The 20,806-nt window shown below is 39.1% G+C and overlaps 1 protein-coding gene across 1 annotated transcript in view; it reads left to right on the top strand.

The window, feature by feature from the left end:
* The window catches only part of LOC100560843 (vitamin D3 hydroxylase-associated protein), a 29,139-nt gene extending 10,007 nt beyond the window's left edge, over positions 1-19,132 (top strand). Inside the window, exons 6-15 of the mRNA XM_003220220.3 lie at positions 1,055-1,095; positions 3,457-3,581; positions 4,642-4,767; positions 5,781-5,878; positions 6,413-6,512; positions 10,683-10,726; positions 12,498-12,537; positions 14,224-14,332; positions 18,480-18,625; positions 18,925-19,132. Coding sequence (XP_003220268.1) covers positions 1,055-1,095; positions 3,457-3,581; positions 4,642-4,767; positions 5,781-5,878; positions 6,413-6,512; positions 10,683-10,726; positions 12,498-12,537; positions 14,224-14,332; positions 18,480-18,625; positions 18,925-19,059 — 964 coding nt within the window. The 3' untranslated portion in view covers positions 19,060-19,132. The remainder of the gene's footprint in view (positions 1-1,054; positions 1,096-3,456; positions 3,582-4,641; positions 4,768-5,780; positions 5,879-6,412; positions 6,513-10,682; positions 10,727-12,497; positions 12,538-14,223; positions 14,333-18,479; positions 18,626-18,924) is intronic.
* The last annotated feature ends 1,674 nt before the right edge of the window (positions 19,133-20,806 follow it).

Genomic DNA, 20,806 nt, shown 5'->3' with positions numbered 1-20,806 from the left:
TATCACATTGAGGACACAGTTTTCCAGATGGAAGGATGGGACAACAAGGATTTGCTCGGCATGCCTTTCCCTTGGAACATTTCTTTCTTTCACCCTGCATTTGTGCTTCTTCAAATCCAACTTGTCTTTCTGTGAAGACATCTTTGCTCTGGTCTGGAGCATTTGCTTGCCTCTTCTTACCCTTGCTAATTGAGGAAGACCCTACAGATTTTTTTTCCCATCTCTCAAAACCTCAAGGATGACTTTATTCAAATTTCCCTTATAAAGAAGCCTGTTTAATCCAGATCTGGCATTAAAGCAGATTCTGCAATTAGCCCTGTTGTATTTCTACTCACATTTCAGCATTAGACATATACACCACAAATAGTAAGATCTCAGCTTTCTTTCCCTAAGCAAAAGTTGAGTTAATGGAAGGCAATGCCAGCCCTTTATGAGATGCTATTTCACACATAGCTAAACTTTCCAAGTACTTGAAGATACATCGGTTTTCAAGGAAATTTGACTATATATGTGGAAGAACACTGGGGATGGGAGGTGGTGGTGGTGGAGAGAACTGTATTAGCAGCGTAACCCCTAACTTCTGGACTAAAAAGTGGGCTGTGCCACTGAAAGTATTAAACATGGGGAAGGTCCAGAGCCTGTTTTCACTTAAAGCTCAAATCTCTCTGCAAATTGTTGTTAGTTCTGGTTTAAACTCTAAGAAGGGAAGTGAAATTGTTTGAATCCACAGTGTATGCAAGCTGCATAGTTAAAATATCCATGATCTGCTTCAGCAAAAGGTGGGTGTCCGATAGCTCTTTCCTATGTGTAGATTTATAGAGGCTAGAATGTTAATTAGAGATAATGAAAGATGCCTATAATATTTCCCTATCAGAGGGAAAAATACCGAAGGTGCCCTGTGCAGAATTTCCAATGGCTTTCCAATAGCTTGCCGCTATTAGTAACATCCTTTGACACATGTCACTTGCATTTCATGGCTTGGGTCTCTTTGGCTCTCTCTGTCATTTGGCTTTTCTCCATCATTAATTTACTTTTCTCGTTTCTTCTTGTGTAGCGACAAAGGTTCTACCACTCCTATAGCTGGAATGGACTCAGGTGAGCAACTTCCTCACTGATAAAATATAAGCTAGAGGTGAAACTTTTACTCAGCTCAGGGGAAAATTCAAAACAAGTACCATGGCCTTTGATGAATATGGTGGTCTTCTTCTGATAAGCAATTGGGATTCAAAATTGTTTTCTTTTGCTCTTTCTCTTCAGCCCCAAATGCCCTTTTATGAAGAGTCAACTGCCCATCTCTTTCTTTTTGTGATTAGTTATATTTTTAAAATGAAGAAAAGATACATTTTAGTGTATTCAGCTGCCATGAATATTCTGTAGACTATATGCAAAAGGAGAATAAGGCAAATGATGACATTATTGCTTATTTATAACAAAGCTTAATTTTGCAAAGGGCTTAATTTTTTTGATCTTCTTTTTACCTGTGCATCCAGGAAAATCTTTTAATCTGAAAATTGTCCAATAAAAAGAATAAAAACAGCATCAAGTGAAAATTTTGTGTATGTGCACATGTACACAACATATGTGCAAATAAACAAATACTCATACCCAATAGTGGCTAAAAATCAAAGGCATAGCTATACCTCTTTTTTCATAAGTTCAAAAATGTTGGAATTATAGTTTATCCTAATGAAAGTATTGCTTTTTAATAGTTTTTTATAGGATTTTGTCATGAATTGGTTATTACCTTATAATCTTACGATATCCTGCAATTATTGCCCTATATTTCAGAGGGGGCATGGACACTACCCTACTGCTATCTCATGAGTTGTAGTGAGCTCAGATTTCATGTGGGGACTTCCAGAGACTTGCCATAACCTTTTAATAATCATCCTTCACAGGAAATAATTATGTATGTCTCTTTTGCTACTTCTTGATATATTAATATATATTAGCATATATATTTAGCCTCTTAAAGTATCAGTTCACATGTTTTAAAACTCTCATCACACCAGATTTATGTCTATTAACATTTATAGCAAATGATTTGCAGGTCAATGCTATGCTCAGGTTTCACATACAAAACTCAAGGTCATACTAGACATCAAAGAAGATGTTTTTCCTCTGATTGCTTAGTTTCCCCTCCCACTAAAAAATTTCCTCAGGTATGCGCCATAATAGTCAGACTTGCAAACTAAGGCAATACTGTACTATTATTCCAATACCTAACAATAAAAAGCCACTGTTAGATATGTTACTGACAAAATTATTTATTATGCAAACATAAGAGCTAGTGTGGTGTAGCGGTTTGAGCATTGAATTACAACCCCGGAGACTAGGATTTGAATCTCTACTCAGCTATGGAAACTCACTGGGGGACCTTGGGCAATTCACATTCTCCTCAGAGAAAAGCAAAGGCAAAATGCTTCTGAAGAAATCTTGCCAAGAAAACCCTGTGATAGATTCACCTTACAGCTGCTATAAGCTAAAAACAAAGCACATGTGCCATGTTAAATGTTTATCATGCACTTCTCGGTTTCAGCTGACCAACAAAAGAGTTTCAGAGTTTTTGCCTGGCTTTTGAACATCCCCAGTGTTTCATTTTATCTATGTTTAATCAAGTCAGGATCAACATTCTCTTCAATATCATACTTTGTGATTCAACTATATTTTTCCTCTATTTAGCCATAATGGAAAATTATAGTCCATTCCCTACTTAACAGGGAAGCTTTCAAGTTTCTTTCCTTGAGTATGAACAATAAGTGAGTTATGTATGGATTATAAAATGCATACAGTTCTCTTGTTCCAACAGTTCTGTTGGCTGCCAGTCCAATTCACGGTTCTGGTTATGAACTATGAAGTCTAATATGGCTCAAGTTGAGGCAATCTGGAATGCCTTTGGCCTTACCTGAACAAGAAAACCCATGATTGGCTTACTTTAGAATCACTGTATGTTAGAAACAATTTGAAGGCACACAACAACTAGCCACTAAACCATGGTTTTATCTTGTATCTTCAATTAGTAATTGCATCTTGTCACAAAAGGAGATCTCAGATAATTACCATAAATTGTAGTGATGAGCCAGTGTGGTATAATGGTCTGAATGCTGGATTACTACTATGGAGACCAGGGCATGATTCCCTACCTGGCCATGGAAACTCACTAGGTGATCCTGGATAAGTTACATAATCTCAGCCTCAGAAAATTCCATGATAGGGTAACCTTAGGGTCACCAGAAGTTGCAGACAACTGGAAGGCACACAACAACTATAGGGTTACCCTGCCCTGTCACCAAGCCAGAGTGAGTTGGTTGCCTCTAGCAGTGATAGCTCAACATTGGGAACCACTAGTTTAAGGGCACTATTATGCAAGTCAATAACCTAATGTCTGGAAGGCAGCCCCAAAGCCACATCTGTTTTTTCTCCACATGTTTAGTTATTTCCCTCTTTCATTTCTAGTCATCTCTGTGCCTGGTCCAATGGCAAGAAATGTGGACAGTCTGGTTCTGTGCATGAAGGCCCTTCTCTGTGATGAAATGTTTCACCTGGATCTAGCTGTGCCACCACTGCCCTTCAATGAAGAGGTAATGGAAAATTTGATGATATTCTTCTGATCATTATAATGGAAGTTTATGCCCCCCCCCCCCCAATGATGTGATTGTGTGTTACAATTTGCCAAGTTCTTCATACAAAGAACTGTAAATAGATACCCACAGGACATGCAATGTTGTATTCCAGCCTCAGTTCTGGCCTATGCTAGGTGTATCAACCGAGGAAAGAATAGCAAGTTCAGAGGGCTGAGCAATATTTGAAACATGGCACTAAATTCATTTGAAAATGGAGGTCTTATATCTATGCACCAAGTGGGGAGGGTTGCCAGGGTTCAGAAATTTGAAGTAAAACCTCATCTTCAAGTGAGAAGGACAGGGCAAGTAAACCAGAGTTAATGGCATAGGTTGCTTACACACCAGCCAGTGTGCTTTTCAGAACTTCCTGGCAAAAGGAAATCCCTTAATCCAATCCAGATATATAACTGAGCCCATTGTCATTTAGTGAGTGCACTGTATGATGACAGTATTAGTACAAATGAGTACAGTAGTGTAGTAGGACCCCCCCCCCCAAATAAAAAAAACTTTGTGACCAGCATCTGTGGTTTCATTTATCGAAATCCAACAAACTATGATACCTCTAAGGCATTTTGTAGGACCTTCTTCAGCCAGTTTCCTTCATTTAGGTAGGTTTTGCTGTTATTTGTCATTTTGTGCATCTATGCAAACTCTGAGTATCCCACACAGATAGTGAGTTTAGACTGCATGTAGGTAGAGATGAACAAGTTGTTGCCGTTTGATGGGCATTCCTATGGAAAGAAGTGGAATGCCCTTGGCCTTTAGTGCTGGGTGAGCTATGAAAATCCAGAAACTTCTGAGGAATTTTTCATCCCGCTTATGTGGTAAAGGTGCTCTATGCAGTCATGCCGGCCACATGACCTTGGAGATGTCTACGGACAATGCCGGCTCTTCGGCTTAGAAACGAAGATGAGGCCCACCCCCAGAGTCGGAAACATCTAGACTTAATGTCAGGGGGAAACCTTTACCTTTACCTATGTGGTGGTCAAGCATTAAACAAAAATCCACCTCTTTGCAGATTTACTCTAGTTCCAGGCCCCTCCGCATTGGATACTACGATGATGATGGTTATTTCCAGTCATCTCCCAGCATGAGACGAGCTGTGCAGGAAACTAGAAAACTCCTTCAAGAAGCAGGGCATACGGTAAGCTCATAGACCAGTGGTTCTCAACCTGTAGGTCCCCAGGTGTTTTGGCCTACAAATTCCAAAAATCCCAGCCAGTTTACCAACTGTTAGGATTTCTGGGAGTTGAAGGTCAAAACATCTGGGGACCCACTGTTATAGAGAGTTAGTGTCTGAATGGGAGACTGCCAATGAATACTAACTGCTGCAGACTCTATTTCCACATTTCCCATCAGGAAGAATAACAGACCAGTGCCTAATCTTGCACATTTTCTCCCAATATTCACTGGTGTGGCGGAGGAATTGTCCTGCATAGAAAAACCTATGAGATTTTTTGTGTGTGCATGAAAATCCTTGTTCTGTTTTCTAAACATTTCACCACACATTATTTTAGCCTTTTTGCAGCTTTGGGGTCCATATTAGAAGAATAGTGGGATTCTCTGCACAGAATGACTCCTCTTGTAAATACCTTTTTTTTCTTCTCAGAAAATGGGATTGTTATGCAAAATGATCCATGTATTCTATGTACTGAGTAATTCCTTTGTAACACAATTAGGCATTAGTTTACAGAGTGGGTACTTCAGAAGAATATTTATTTTCTTCAAAGCAAGGAGAAAACTGTAATAATTATTCATCCTCACATGTAAGGATAAAATCATCAAAGATTTACATCTCTGTAGCCGCAGTTACTATTACATTCTAGCACTCGTCAACTACAGACTAAAATTTATATTTCCAGTTTTGCCTCATTAAGTGTTTTGCATCTCTAGCAGAGCTCTACTTCACCAAAAATGTCTGCTACTTATTCAGACTTATGCTTTCATCTCTTGTTTGATTGTGGAGTAAATGAATATTTGTGGAGCTAGGAACATAGTAGAAATCTGATAAGCTTATTTTTCTATCAAGCATGTATTGTTAGGGTTTTAAAAAAAATCTTTTTTCACTTTCCATTACATTATATACATGTAAAGGTTGGGTTATAATTGTATTATAAATGTTCCTTTTAAATTTTGTTCTTGTTTTTTCATTATCAGCTCATACCCTTCACTCCCCCACAAATTGATTTTTTGGTGGATGAGCTCTTCACTAAAGGGCTCTTTGCTGATGGAACTTCTACCTTAGTGGAAAAATTGTAAGTAGACACTCAAATGGCTTAGCAAATGGTTATGTCTCTGAAAATATAAGAGATTATAGCTTAGATCAGACAAAATTATTCTTCTTACTCTCCTTTTGAAACTAAAGCTGGCATCTTATAGTTCCAAGTACACATTCCATGACACATAAATTGAACAAAAATGGTCAAGTCTCTAAAACTGTTGTTGATGTTCCAGTCTGAAAAGTATATATCTGGTTTCAGATCCACCCTCCAAATCTTGACCAGTGACATTTGTAGTTTTCATGACTTCCTCTGATTTTGAAAAGGAGAAATACACGTGTGTTGATAATAGGAATAGCTGTGCCTCAGCAAACATGGTTATGAAGTGAACATACTTTCCAATAGCTAGCCAGAAAATAGATGCACTAAATGTAAAATACCTTCACTCCTGCTCCTTAATAATGTGCACTGTCCCAAACAGTACTCACCTTTTTGTTGTCCCTTGAAAATGAGTCAGTTGGCACAGAATCTGTAGAATTACCTACTTGTTTTCTCTCTTCACCCTTCCAGCAATGGAGAGTTTGTGGATTCCACTTGGACAAACCAGATACGTTGTTACAGACTGCCAAATTTGCTGAAGAGCATTCTAGCTTTCATCTTATCTCCTGTGGTGAGTTGCATTGCTATATAGTAAATTTATGGAGAGACATTTTCCACACATATTATACTGCCCTTCTGAAGGCAGTAGGAACTGTCTCCACAATTTGGTCACAGCTTAAATGTAGTCTTGACAAGTAAGCACAGGATAACATAACCGGGGACTGGCACCTTTATATTTCATGTTTGGATACTTACATACTGGCAGCAACAAGAACTTGGAAAAATTCCTTTTTTTGGTGGTGGTGGTGAGTGTCATAGCTTCTTGACTATGTGACTATATTTTTGAGAAGCTCTGAAAGATGCAGTCAAAAAAGAGAATTTTTTCCAAGCTTGTTAGTTTGTATTGGGTGAAAAATATTTTTTTTGTTATTATGTTCCTTTAAGGAATTTTTGACTTATGTTGACTCTAAGGCAAATTTGTTATGGGATTTTCTTGGCAAGATGTATTCAGAGGAAGTTTGCCACTGGCTTCTTTTGAGTCTGGAGATGTGTCCATTGCTTTGCCCAAGGAGCCTATGATTTGCCCAAGGTTACTATGTGGATTTCCTTCGCTAAGTGGTAATTCAAAACCCTGGTTCAATTCTTAGAAGGCTACACCACACAACTGGGGGAAAAGATAGATAAATCTATTATAATTTATAGGGAAAAGGCATATAAAAACAACAGTTGAAAAACGTGAATAAAAATTGGCAGTAGAATTGAGAATGAGAGTCCTTCCTCATTCCTGAGAGGTTTCAAATGGATAAGCCTTTTGGATTCAGTAAGCCAGGTGCCATTCTCTTTGTTGTCCTCACCTTGTATTTTATTATCTGGACAAGAGAGCATTCATACCATGGAGGTCTTTGTGCAAGGTGTAAAGCTTTTTTATTGCACCAGAAGCTGACATAAGCCTGGTGGAAGAGGACAGATCAAATGAGGCACTTAGCTATCTCACTCTTAAGCTCTTTGCTGAACTAAGATCCTTCTTCTCAAACATCTGATTTTGATCTGAGGAGGTACATTGATATAACTTCATGAACAGACAGCAATTTGATAAGGAAGTGCAAAGACAGGGCAGTGTTTGAACATGGGCATTTAATGAGCAGACTTGAAAAGTTACTTTTTGCTATAATTCCAAGAATCCTCAATTGATGGGACTACCGGGGTTGTTGTCCAAAAAGAGGATCTTTTCCAAACTTTGTTGATGATCCACAGGCTTAAGTATGCAGTCCTGAACATATTTATTTATTTATTTACAGTATTTATATTCCGCCCTTCTCACCCCGAAGGGGACTCAGGGCAGATCACATTATGTACATATAGGGCAAACATTCAATGCCCATAAACACATCGAACCAAGACAGAGACAACAGACAGACAGACGCAGAGGCAATTTAACCTTCTCCTGAGGGGATGTTCGATTCTGGCCACAGGGGGGAGCAGCTGCTTCATCATCCACTGAAATAGCACTTCCTCACTTCCTCATTCCAACGTTGTAAATTAGTTAAACTTGCCTCCCCATTTTTATAAGTGGCACCTTATTTTCTACTTGATAGATGCAACTATCTTTCGGGTTGCTAGGTCAGCAACGAACAGGGGCTATATTTTATTTTTAATTGACAGGTGCTCACCCTGCCACGGGCTGACCTCGAACTCATGACCTCATGGTCAGAGTGATTTATTGCAGCAGCTGTTTACCAGCCTGCACCACAGCCCGGCCCCCCCTGTGCCACAGCCCAGCCCCATATTTAGGAATAAACTCCCTTGAACCTAATGTTTCTTACAGCTGAGTAAAGATGAATACAATTGGCCTGGAGATGCTAGGTGATGGAACTACTGCTGGGCCAAGTTTTTTCAAGATGCAGTGAAGAAAAGAGCAAATTTATTTTTATATTTTTGCCAAGTATTCCAAAAATGTCTGTATAGATTATTTGGTTGCCAAGAATAAACTTTCAGGCTTATTCTAGTGTCCTTGGAAATGTGCTGAAGCCTTTGTTATACATCTGAAAATGAGATTGCTTCCACGTTCTCTAGTGGCACATTCTTAGAGGAAGCTTATGACTTGCTATTTGCATTGATTGCTATTGTTAATATTTAAATCAGAAAGTGGCTCTGGATCTTTAGAGAAAACCATGTTCCATTTTCTTTCAAGCTGCAGCTGAATCATAATATAAACTTGTATAGTTGATTGTTTTTTCCTTGTACGCTATCTCAGAATGACTGTTTCATTTAGAGCTCTGTCGCCTCCGTCTATCTTGTAAACTGAAATCAAGTTCTAGCTGCCTTCCTTATAAAGTGGAATAACCAAACTGGAAAATCATAATCTAAGAATAATGACCTTGATACAGCCTGTTTCAGGTTTTCATACGCTGCTTTTTTGATGATCCCATTCTCTAAAGAATGATGGGGTTGAAAGCAAAGTGGAGACACAGAAATTGCGGCATTGCCACAAATCTTGCTCTTTTGCTCTGACAGCTTTGTAGGTTTGAGACCCCCCCCCCCCCCAATATGTCTTTAGCTCACAATATTTTTGCTTTATTATGAGTTGACACTGTTTGGGAAAAAACCTCCCAAGGCCCCAGCTATGGCTGCAAGTGACAAAGTTCCATTCCTTTTTTGGGGAAATTTGAGTACATCTGTTCTCTTTTTTGGAAATCATGGTAAGTGATATTACCTGGATTGAACCTTATCAATTTAGGTGACTTCCTATACTTATTACAAGATAGGGTGAAATCGGACATTAGAAATGAATTAGCCCATCAGTATGATTAGGCATTTTACTCTTAAAGATAAAAATGTCAGATAGAACATGTCTCGTTTTAAATATCACATTCTTGCATTTTATGCAGTCTGAATCAAAGGACAAGATTGACACAGTCTGCATTCCTCACACATAACAAGACTGACAGTTGAATCAGTATACAACAGTTGGAAAACTGCAGGGGAGTTTAAAAGTTGAAGGGCAAGCTGTGCACAGTTCTGTCCTTCAAGAACTCGGTGCTGTTTGCCCCCCAGAACTTGCTTGTCGGCGACTCAGATAACTAACTACTGCAATGCAGCAGTATTGGCACCATGTCATTTGAAGCCAAATATGTATCTATAAGGGATGAGAGGCAAGGAAGTTCTCAATTCTGTTGTGTTTCTCCCTGTCCCAATTTTTATTATTATTTTCATAACACTAACATTTTTAAAGCATTTTCACTGTTGATTAAAGCAGATTGGCACATTTCCCCCTCTAATTCTAGCAGTGTCAGTTTGGTGTAGTAGTTTGTGTGCTGCTTTCAGAATCTCTGAGACAAGGATTTGAATATCCACTCAACCATGGAAACCCAATAAGTGAACTGAGGCAAGTGACACATTCTCAGACTCAGAGAGAGGTAAAGGCAACACCCCCCAACAAACCTTGCCAAGAAAACACCATGAGAGGTTTGCCTTAGGGTTGTGATGAATTGGAAATGACCTGAATATACACAACTATAAGAAATACATTTTGGACTTTTTTCAATTTTTTGTGTACATGGCTTTAATGGCCATGATGTCCAATGGATATTTAGACTTCTTGTCCAGGGAACTATAGTTTCATCAAAATACAAACCACAGGAATCTATAAAATGGAACAATGGCAGTTAAAATGGAATCATAGTGCTATAATTGCGTAGTATGAAAAGGCTGGTGAACATACATAACAATAAAGTGTGACACATTCATCTTCTGAGTTGATGTCTTAGGACTTGGTCTTGGGATAGTTCAGCTGAAATCGGGGCTAGTGGATCTCCTACATAAGATAGCAAATCCACTTTTGATTTTCTTGTTGCCTTAAGTTGAGGATGGATCTACACTGACATATAATGCAGTTTCAGAATGCAGTTTAACTGCTTGGAACTGGATTATATGTTACTGTAGACTCATATAATCCAGCTCAATGCTGTTAAACTGCATCCTGAAACTGCATTATATGGCAGGGTAAATCCAACTTGAGCAAGAGCTCTCCTGCTGCTTGGCCATTCCCTTCAAAGGATCATCAAAGGATAATAGCCCCCATTCTGCTTGGAGCAGTTGTAGAAGAGCTGGCAAGAAAAATCAAGAGTGGTCTTGCCATCCCTATAAAGGTGGATCCACTGGCTATTTGTGATAGATTAGAACTGAGCTATATTTTACTATGAGCAATCAACTGGATTACTAATACAATATTTTGTTTCAGTTTCCAAGAATCTCCAGACATCTACATGCACTTCTTGGAGTAGGGTAAGAAAGTTGAATATAATTTATAATGACTTCTAATGCTGCTTATTTATTGAATTCTATTTATAACCTGCCCTTTATAAGAACCCAGGGTACACACATAACAACAAAGTTAAACTAAAGTGGCTGAAATCTATAGCATAACTTATCTTTTTGTTGTTACGATGCCAGTCAGGGATAATGTTTGGCCAAGGTCAAAGTGATGTAGTGTGAAATTTACACTCATGGAGTTATACTTCAGTTAAACAAGACCATCTCATTGCAGAATGGTGACACTGCACAACCAAATGTGCATTTGGCATAATGCACAATCATGCTTTACCATGCAATGAGTGTGCACTGCACAATTATGTGACATGGTGCCATACACTTTATTTTCACAACCATGTTATGCATCAACCCTAAAATTACAACCAGATGTATAAATGGACTAACACTTATATGTGTAAGATACCAACAGCCCTCTTTATTGCTCTGGAGAGACCAGGGCCTCTTCCACACAGCTGAATTAAACCTCACATTATCTGCTTTGAACTGGAATATATAGCAGTGTGGACTCAGATATCCCAGCTGAAAGCAGATGTTGTAAGATTTTCTGCCTTGATATTCTGGGTTATACAACTGTGTGGAAGGGCCACAGGCTTGGCTATGAAAACCCACTGGGTGATTTTAGGCAAGCAACACACTCTCCGTCTCAGAGGGAAGCAAAGACAACAGCACCTCCCCACCCATACAAATTGGCCACGAAAACCCATGATAGTTTCACTTTAAGGTTGCCATAATTCAGAAATGGCTTGAAAGTACAGTAGAGTCTTGCTTATCCAACTTTTACTCATCTAACGTTCTGTATTATCCAATGCAGTCTATCTCCCACCCGGATCCATAGCTGTTTCTCTAGGCAGCAATGCGCAGCGGGCCAACATGCCCAACAACAACACAAGTGTAACCATGCTCCCAAACAAATGGCAGACTTATTGTAAAACATGATGTTTCAGTGCTTAATTTGTAAAATCATAACGTAATTTGACATTTAATAGGCTTTTCCTTAACCCCTCCTTATTATCCAACATTTTCGCCTATCAAATGTTCTGCTGGCCCATTTATGCTGGAAAAGTGAGACGCTACTGTGCACCACAACAATGTCCCTTTGCAAACAAATGTAAAGAAAATGGGCTTTTATAACAAGTTCCATCCATTAGAGGGCAGCAGAATGCATGATCACAGACAGTACAGGTTGTCCAAAATTTATTGTTATAACTTCAGTCCTATATATAATTCAGTGTTCTACTGGAAGTGGGGAAATATATAATTTTACTTTAACCTAACTGGGAACATATGGATATTTTGATTTAATGAGGTTTTAACAGATGTGAGCCTATATAATGTGATAAATGAAGATTCAGATGTGTTAATGTGTTCTCTGATTATTATCATAGTCGTGATACTAGGACACATTGCATTTCTTTGTTAATGTCTTTCTTCTGATGAGACAAACAGTGACATGAAAAAAATTAACAGTATTGTAAGAACAGCTGTCTGACAGTTCTGAATGAACATATGGCAGCATTAAAAGTTTGTGATTGTTACCAGTGACTGATGGAGACCTCAAAAAAAACCCCTTAATTTGACATTTTATGGAGATAATTTTACCCATAGCATGTGGCAGTGATTGAAAACATAGATGTACAAATATGGGAAATTGTGATTATTTTTCTTTGAAAAAAATCTTTAGAAATGTTGATGTTAACTTGCATTTATTTTGCAAATTTGCTAGGTCAGTGAAAAACCTCTGGAAGAATAATGCTGACCGAATGGTAATTTTACACTTCTTTGAATTATAATGGGATTACATTTAGCATAATCCCTGTCTTTATTACATAATTAGTCTGAGCATGTGCAGAGTTGCTAAACAAGCAGAGATAAGCATGTTGATTAAATTGTGTTACTGCATTTGTTTGCCTTTGAAACTAATTAGACAAGGCACATTTGCCATTATTTATGCCCTCTTTTTTTAGATTGCTCATAGAGCCCCTGGTGGTGCAATGGGTTAAACCCTTGTGCCGGCAGGACTGCTGACCAAAAGGTCAGCAGTTCAAATCCGGGGAGTGGGGTGAGCTCCCATCTGTTACCTCCACCTTCCCGGGGGGGGGGGACATGAGAAAAGCTGCCCACAGGATGGTAAACCATCTGGGCGTCCCCTGGGCAATGCCCTTGCTGATGGCCAATTCTCTCGCACCACAACAACTTGCAATTTCTTGAGTCGCTCCTGACATGAAAAAAAATGCATTGCTCATAAACCCTTAGGTGGTTGTTCTTTAATCGGAATTCTGCCTAACTTTGATATCTTTCTGATAATCATCCCATCTTCTTGTTAGAGTTGGGGTTAGAAAGATACTTAGGTTGTTGAAAGAACCATTCTGGTCAGGAAGGTTTTGTTGCATCTGATATCTAAATTAGTGGCTCTCTATCTGTACTGACATCTGTTTTAGTGGATCTTTAAAAGAAACTGGTACACAACACAGATGCAGTGCAGATACCACTTTCTATCTTGAAAACTGGTTTATCTGGGATATGGGCTAAGTGGTATGCAGAAGCATCTGTTCTTCAAAAGAATTTTTGCAAGGAGTAGTCTCTGACACCCAGATTGATCAGGCTATGTACTGTACAAAAGTGAAATGCTCCAGAGGTCTGTCAATCAGAGTCTATTGAATCAGTTTGACAAATAAAATATTTATGAGTCGGACTTTATGTATATCATAAAATTGCTGTGTCATGTTCTTTTAGTGGCCCAGATTTGATATCTGAACAAGGGCTTTCATGCTGAGTGTCAAAAGGGCACGACTCGCTTGTTTTTCCAAATCTAACTTCAAGAAGGATTCTGAAAGCAAGGTTTCACATTTGCAGAGAAGGGTATTTTTGTCAGAGCTTGATTGCTGAAAGGGCACAATTGACTGACAAAGAGGTAATAAGAATGTCAGAAAAGATAGGAGGGATTGTAGTGAGGCCATAAAATCAGGAGAAGCTTAAATACTTTAACAGCACCAGATCCTATCCAATCTTGGTAGAAAATCAGGGTCCTCCATGGTTAGGGAGACTGTCAGTGACTAACAAGTGATGTAGGCTATAGTTCAGAGGAGGGAATCGGGAAAATTCACCTCTAAGTATTCTTTGCCTAAGAAAACCCTATGAAATTCATGAGGTTTTCAGAAGTCATTAGGCGGTTGAAGCTACATACCCACACCAATATCCTTCAGTCATTCTGTATTTAAGAGTCTCATGACTTAAAGCTTTCAGGTGTCTTTAAAAATAAACACATTCTTGAGCACTAATTCAGGCCTTCCTCCATTGTTAGGAGAACTGGAAACCTGTTGGGTTTTTTAGAATCTCTGCAGACCAGTGTCTAAAACATGAGGATTGTCACACATTTTTGCCTTGCTAAGTAATAACAAGCAGTCTAAAATGGTGATACATAATAGCTATTGATTTATCTTTGTTTTCAGGCTTACCGTGAAGAATTCATTGAAGAATGGAGGAAACTCAAACTGGATGTTGTACTTTGTCCTGCTTTGGGGCCAGCTTTCAATCTTGGATATGCTGGGAAACTATTTGGTACCAATAGCTGATTATTTTGTCTACCCGTATCTTGTCTACTCTGATTGCTTATTTGATTTTTTTATACTGTCCAAAGCAGGGTGTAGTTACAGTATGTAGTCCCAGTCCTGGTTCTACATCCTTAAATTCTGCTACAATATTTCTGGTCACCGTTAGCTCTTAGATTGAAGAAAGCCCTCAAAGTGGTAGATAGTTATCTGGGAGAAAGGCAGTGCCAACTGAATATCCAGAACTCCTTAATATATAATGTTCAGCTAGCTTTGAAATGTATATCCAAAGAAATAACTTCCCTGAGTTTTTCATATAGCATAAATCATACTTGATCTTAGCCAAAAGGCCGAGAAGCATAAATCAAGCAATCTTGCATGTGAGAGAAAATTCCTTAGGGTGATCAAAGTTGGCAGTCAGACTTCAGATTCCTATTAACAACTTTATTAAGGTAAAAGGAGGGTTACTCATATTTTCTGCTTAAATAACCTTCCCTTAGGCAAACTTTCAGATAAACTAGCAAAAGTATATACAAAACACCTGGACTACCCATCATTCTTTGATAGGCTAAATCCAAGGAAATAGCTCCATCTTTATCTCTCTGCTCAGGAGAGGAGGGTTAACTGCAAAGTGAACTTACCAGTTTGGCAAAGCATCTATTGCAGAATAGCTGAGAATCATAGCCACCCTGAGTCCCCCTGGGTGAGAAGGGTGGGGTGAGCTCCCATCTCTCAGCTCTAGCTTCCCATGTGGGGACATGAGGGAAGCCTCTCACAGGATGGTAAAACATCAAACATCTGGGCATCCCCTGGGCAACGTCCTTGCAGGCAACCAATTCTCTCACACCAGAAGTGACTTGCAGTTTCTCAAGTCACTCCTGACACACACAAAAATCACATAATGCAGGGGGTTGAGTAGTAGTACTAGCAGGGAGATAGGAAAATAAAAGTACAAATATTTTGGTGGACAGGTTTTGGTAGGTAGCAGACAGAGGCGGTCCAACCATAAGGTGAACTAGGCACTCGCCTGTGGCGCCATCGTCCCGGGGGCGCCATCGTCCTGGGAGGAGGACGCCACTTTCCTTCTCTTTCTCCTTCGGGCCTTCCGGTGGCCACGCTGGGCCTTCGGGCCGGCGCGGACCCACCTTCGCACCACGTGAGCCCACTTTTGGGGCCTTCAGAGATCTGTGGGAACTTGGAAGCTAGGTATGTGGGGTTTATATATCTGTAGAAGGTCCAGGGTGGGAGAAAGAACTCTTCTTTGAAGCAGGTGTGAATGTTGTAATTAATCACCTTGATTAGCATTTAATGGCCCTGTGGATTCAAGGCCTGGCTTCTTCTTGCCTGGGAGAATCTTTTTTTGGGAGGTGTTAGCTGTCCCTGATTGTTTACTGTCTGGATTTCTTCTGTTTTCAGAGTGTTGTTCTTTATTTATTGTCCTGATTTTAGAGTTTTTTTTAATACTGAGGGCTATCTGGGTTATCTAAGTCCACACTACCCTATACCCCTGTTCAATGTTTAGTGCTAAATTCGCAAATACAGTAGAGTCTCTTATCCACTCGCTTATCCAACGTTCTGGATTATCCAACGCATTTTTGTAGTCAACGTTTTCAATACATTGTGGTATTTTGGTGCTAAATTCGTAAATACAGTAATTACTACGTAGCATTACTGTGTATTGAACTACTTTTTCTGTCAAATTTGTTGTTAAACATTATGTTTTGGTGCTTAATTAGTAAAATCATAACCTAATTTGATGTCTAATAGGCTTCTCCTTAATCTCTCCTTATTATCCAACATACTCACTTATCCAACGTTCTGCCGGCCCGTTTATGTTGGATAAGTGAAACTCTACTGTATAGTAATTTGTACATAACATTACTATGTATTGAACTGCTTTTTCTATTGATTTGTTGTAAAACATGATGTTTTGGTGCTTAATTTGTAAAATCATAATGTAATTTGATGTTTAATAGGCTTTTCCTTAATCCTTATTATCCAACATTTTCGCTTATACAACGCTTTTATTTTTCATTGATTGGTTTGGCAGGAGCCCCAAAATTCTGTTCGCCTACACTTGAAAATTACCTAGGGCCGGCTCTGGTAGCAGAGGTACATCATCATGTGTATGGGAGTGATCTTTTCCTCCATGTAACAGGAGAAAGACTATAGAATAGAAAGTTTAGATCATGGAGGCCAAAGACATTATATGTGTTTTGCTTTGGGTGACATGCATATGCATGAAATGGCAACCCCCTTTCTTCCCAGTCTTTAAAATCCAAATGCCCATAAATGTTTATGAAGTGATAGAGGCTAAAGCTTTGCAAAGCAACAAAACAACTAGTAGAAATAAACCATTATGGGAATGCAACAGTATGTGTACTTAAATTGCATTGCTTAATACTGCTTGCAGCACCTTCTGCTGTTATATCAAATCAGCAATTGGCAATGAGAAAGGCACTAAAATATTAAATACCTTGCACAGCAAAGCTTTGAAGTCAGAAGGGCTGTTATATGGCCTGAGATGTGTTTTGCCAATAGGAAAGTGGGAGCTCTGGAGCTTCCTCTTGGGTAGATTTCCATAGTTTGTGTTTGGTAAAAGAAACATTCAAATTGACAAGGGTCCTGTCTCACCCCTTTCAAAAACTTCAAGGCAAGGAAATGTCCACAATTTTGAGCTGCTTTAATATGTTTAAGTTTTAGATATTTGGGTCCTAGTTCCCACCGTGCCATGAAGCTCTTTGGATAAGTTGGGGGAATCTGGAGTGATTTAGTTGTGTATATCTGCATGACATAAGGTTGCAATTCCTCCCAACCATAAGATTCTAAATCCCTTCTGATCAACCGCACAGGGTAGTTGTGAAGATAAATTAGGATACATCTTTTTGGAGAATGCAGAAAAAATAGAAAATATGTAATACTTGTAGTCAGGCAGGTTCTCCAGTATATGACTGTTATATTCTCTTTGCCCTGGGTGTATTTCTTCAAAGAAATGGCTGCAAGCTCTGATCAGATCTCTTCTGTAAGTTTTCAACAGCAACATTGACATCTTTTCATGAGTGCCTGACATTTTCTCAAATTCTTTCTGTCATGTTCTACAACTTGAATGAAACCAAACTAGATAATCTTGTTTTCTCTTTTAAGAAGATAAGCAATCTTCTTCAGTAGATGGATACATAGAGGAAAGACTAGGGATGGTGAAAGCGATACGTGCTCTACATGGCATACCTACAATGCACACTTTTCTGAGCTGCATTTACCAGAACACTTTCCCAGCTCCTCCAAAGAGGTTTATATGTTGCCTTTGATGACTTCCTCAACAATACTCTGCCATTTCTGATAGCTTTCTCATCTCTTGAAACCAGTGCTTCTAAATCTTTGGACTTTAAGGACTTCATCACATTGAGGTCCTCAAGCCAGGGGACAGCGGGGGCATCTGTGGGCAGAGGGGCAAATCTAATGGGCAGCGGGAAAACTGTTGTCCTGTGATCCACATTGCCTGCGTTGCTGCCTGGCTCCCCCCCCCCCTCCCAGTTTACCTAATGAGAACATGACTAGCCACTCGTTTTTTCAGGGCTCCATCCTAGGACTCTTCCAGGCTCATGGTCAATGGTCAGGGATTCTGTGAGTTGAAATCCCAAACATCTGGCATACTGCTACTTTAAATAATGGTTTTTAGTTTTGTGCCACCCTCTAGTACTAGACCATTTTACATTTAGGATTTTTTTAAATGAGTTTCAAAATTCATTGAAAAGGAAATTCAGAAGGTTACAAGGCCATTTTCCTAAAGCATAGCTTTTCATCCTGTTATATTTATACATTTATACAACATCTTTTTTCATACACCTGGGTACAGACAGTGAAGGGAAAAGTTAACTTTGTGGATTACAGATCCCAGAATACTAGGTCAACATGGAGTTTTTGGAGCTGTATCCCCGCCCTCCCAAAAACCCTTTCTTGGTAGAATTGTTCTAAAATAGTTTAATTTAAATAGTCTCTTTCTGGGCGAAACTCTCTTACTATGAGTTGAGACCTCTTTGGGGTGAGAAAGGCAGGTTATAAATACAGTAAATAAATAAATATCACATTTCTGGGGCTTTTAATTTTGATAACAAAGCTTGGGGAATTTTTGATACATTGTATATATTCTTTTTCAGTTGCTACTACTTATACCCACCTATACAATGTCTTGAATTTTCCTGCTGGAGTTGTGCCAGTCAGTACAGTTACTCCAGCTGATGAGGAGGAGTTGAAACTTTACAAAGGGCACTATGGAGATCCCTGGGATACTAGAATGAAGGAGGTCAGTGAGTAACCAAAAAAGGGCAATTGCTATGCATGGAAACCATGTGGTTGAACCTCTTGGTTGTGCAAAAGATCTGTGAGGCTGACTTCCTTTACTGTCAGTACTATTTTACAGCAGGTGCAACCAGAGTTTGGAAAAATATTTTTGGGGGGCACGGGTGTCTGCATGTTCAGTTAGCAACTGTGTGCAGATGCAGCCAACGTCACAACAACATTGAAAGCTTTCTGACTGGTGTGAGCGCTACAAATTAACTTTTTCTCTCAATAATACTATACTTATCTGTGTTTTTCCTGCAGGCTGTGGAAGGTGCTGTTGGGCTCCCGGTGGCAGTACAATGTGTGGCCCTGCCATGGCAGGAGGAATTGTGTCTTCGGTTCATGAAGGAAGTAGAAAGAGTCTCTCTTGAGAAGAGAGGAAGGAGGAAAGTCTAAGCCAATCAGAAAGGAGCTAGGAAGGAATTCATTGTATCTGCAAATAAACTTTTGTGCTGGCTTCCTTTATTTACTACTGTGTCTGTTTTAATAATCTGTAGCTCTCAGTCATTAGTCTTTTACCAGTAAAATGGTCACATTTTTCTGTTGCCACCTTTATGGCCTTCAAGTTGCTCTGAACAATGACAACTTTATCCTAGGTTTTCTTGGAAAGGTTTCTAGATGAAGTGGAAGCTTCAAAAGATAGGAAAAGAATATCTTCCTTTCTAACTTCCACAAAGACTTTTCCTGCAATGCTTTGTGCCACCAGCCAGGCGTGAATCAGTGTATTTCATAGATCCATAATGACTGGGATTTCTTCAGAAAAGGTTTGCCATTGCCTTTCTCTAAGGCTAAAAGAGAGTGGCTTGCCCAAGGTTACCATGGCTGAGGATGAATTCAGACACTGATCTTCCAGAATCATAGTCCAACACTCAAAGCGCCACATGGATTCTATGAGCATCTACTAACACAATACTCTCCTGGCATTACCCTGCTGCTTTATTCCCAGTTCCAATAAAATACATTGATCAACAAACAGGCATTTATTTAATATTATCTTAATGTGTATGGTTTGACTGATCATAGGAATGGTAATTGCTATGGTAAGAGAAACTGAGTCCCTATATAGTTTACATGAGCACCCTTGAGATTATTTGCTTTGGGAGGGGGCACAGTTCTATGAATCCTTTCTACTGTTTTTCCTCTTGCTACTGTCAAATTTATCACCATACTGCTGAATTTTGACAGAACATGTGGCAATAGAAAAAAATCAGTTTTCTTTTAAGTGAATGAATGCAGAGAACATGCACTTGTTTTAAATGGTTCCGGCCCAGCTTACCTGTCTGAACATATCTTCCCCTATGAACCACCTCAGAGATTAAGATCATCAGGGGAGGACCTGCTCTCGGTCCCTCCCTCTTCACAAGCATGACTGATGAGGACGGAAACAGGATCTTCTCAGTGGTGACCACTCAGCTGTGGAACTCCCTCCCTCGTGACATTAGTTCATCGCCCTCCCTCCTAGTCTTCAGAAGAAAAGTAAAAACCTGGCTCTGGGTTCAGGCTTTCGGAGAATAGCTTAGTACAATAATGGATTCGGCACATGTGCAATGACTACAGAATGACCTTAGACTACATTTCTGGATGATGTGATTTTAATATTGTATGTAATGATTTTGAATGCTTAATATGTATTAATTTTAACCCAATTTATTTTAAGCTTAATGATTTGTGTGTGTTTAAGGCATTGAATAATTGCCATATGTAAGCCCCCTTGATTTCCTTTGGGATTGAGAAAAGCAGGATATAAACAGGGTAAAAAAAATTAAAGCAGAATTGTGCCTCTGGAAACCTCTTAAAAGTACAATTCTACCTTCACATTCTCTATATACTCAGTTTTCAAAAACATTGTGGCTTTTAAAAACATCACTGATGCACCATCAAAATTTGATATCACAGAAGTGCCAGACAGTGTACACCTCAATAGGTTTCAGTGGATCAAATGCCATTTTATTTATTTATTTACTTATTTTGTTTTATACCCCACCTTCTCTCCTTCATTGAGGGACTCAGAGCAGCTAACACCCGGCAACAATTTGATGCCATTCGAACCTAGGACAATACAAACTCAAAATACATAAATACAAAATACATAAATACACAGAAATTTTAACACCACATGTAAAACAACAGTACATGATAAAAA

This window comes from Anolis carolinensis, chromosome 4 (assembly GCF_035594765.1).
Source record: "Anolis carolinensis isolate JA03-04 chromosome 4, rAnoCar3.1.pri, whole genome shotgun sequence".
NCBI classification, from domain to species: Eukaryota; Metazoa; Chordata; class Lepidosauria; order Squamata; family Dactyloidae; genus Anolis; species Anolis carolinensis.
This window is presented reverse-complemented; position numbering and strand designations above follow the sequence as displayed.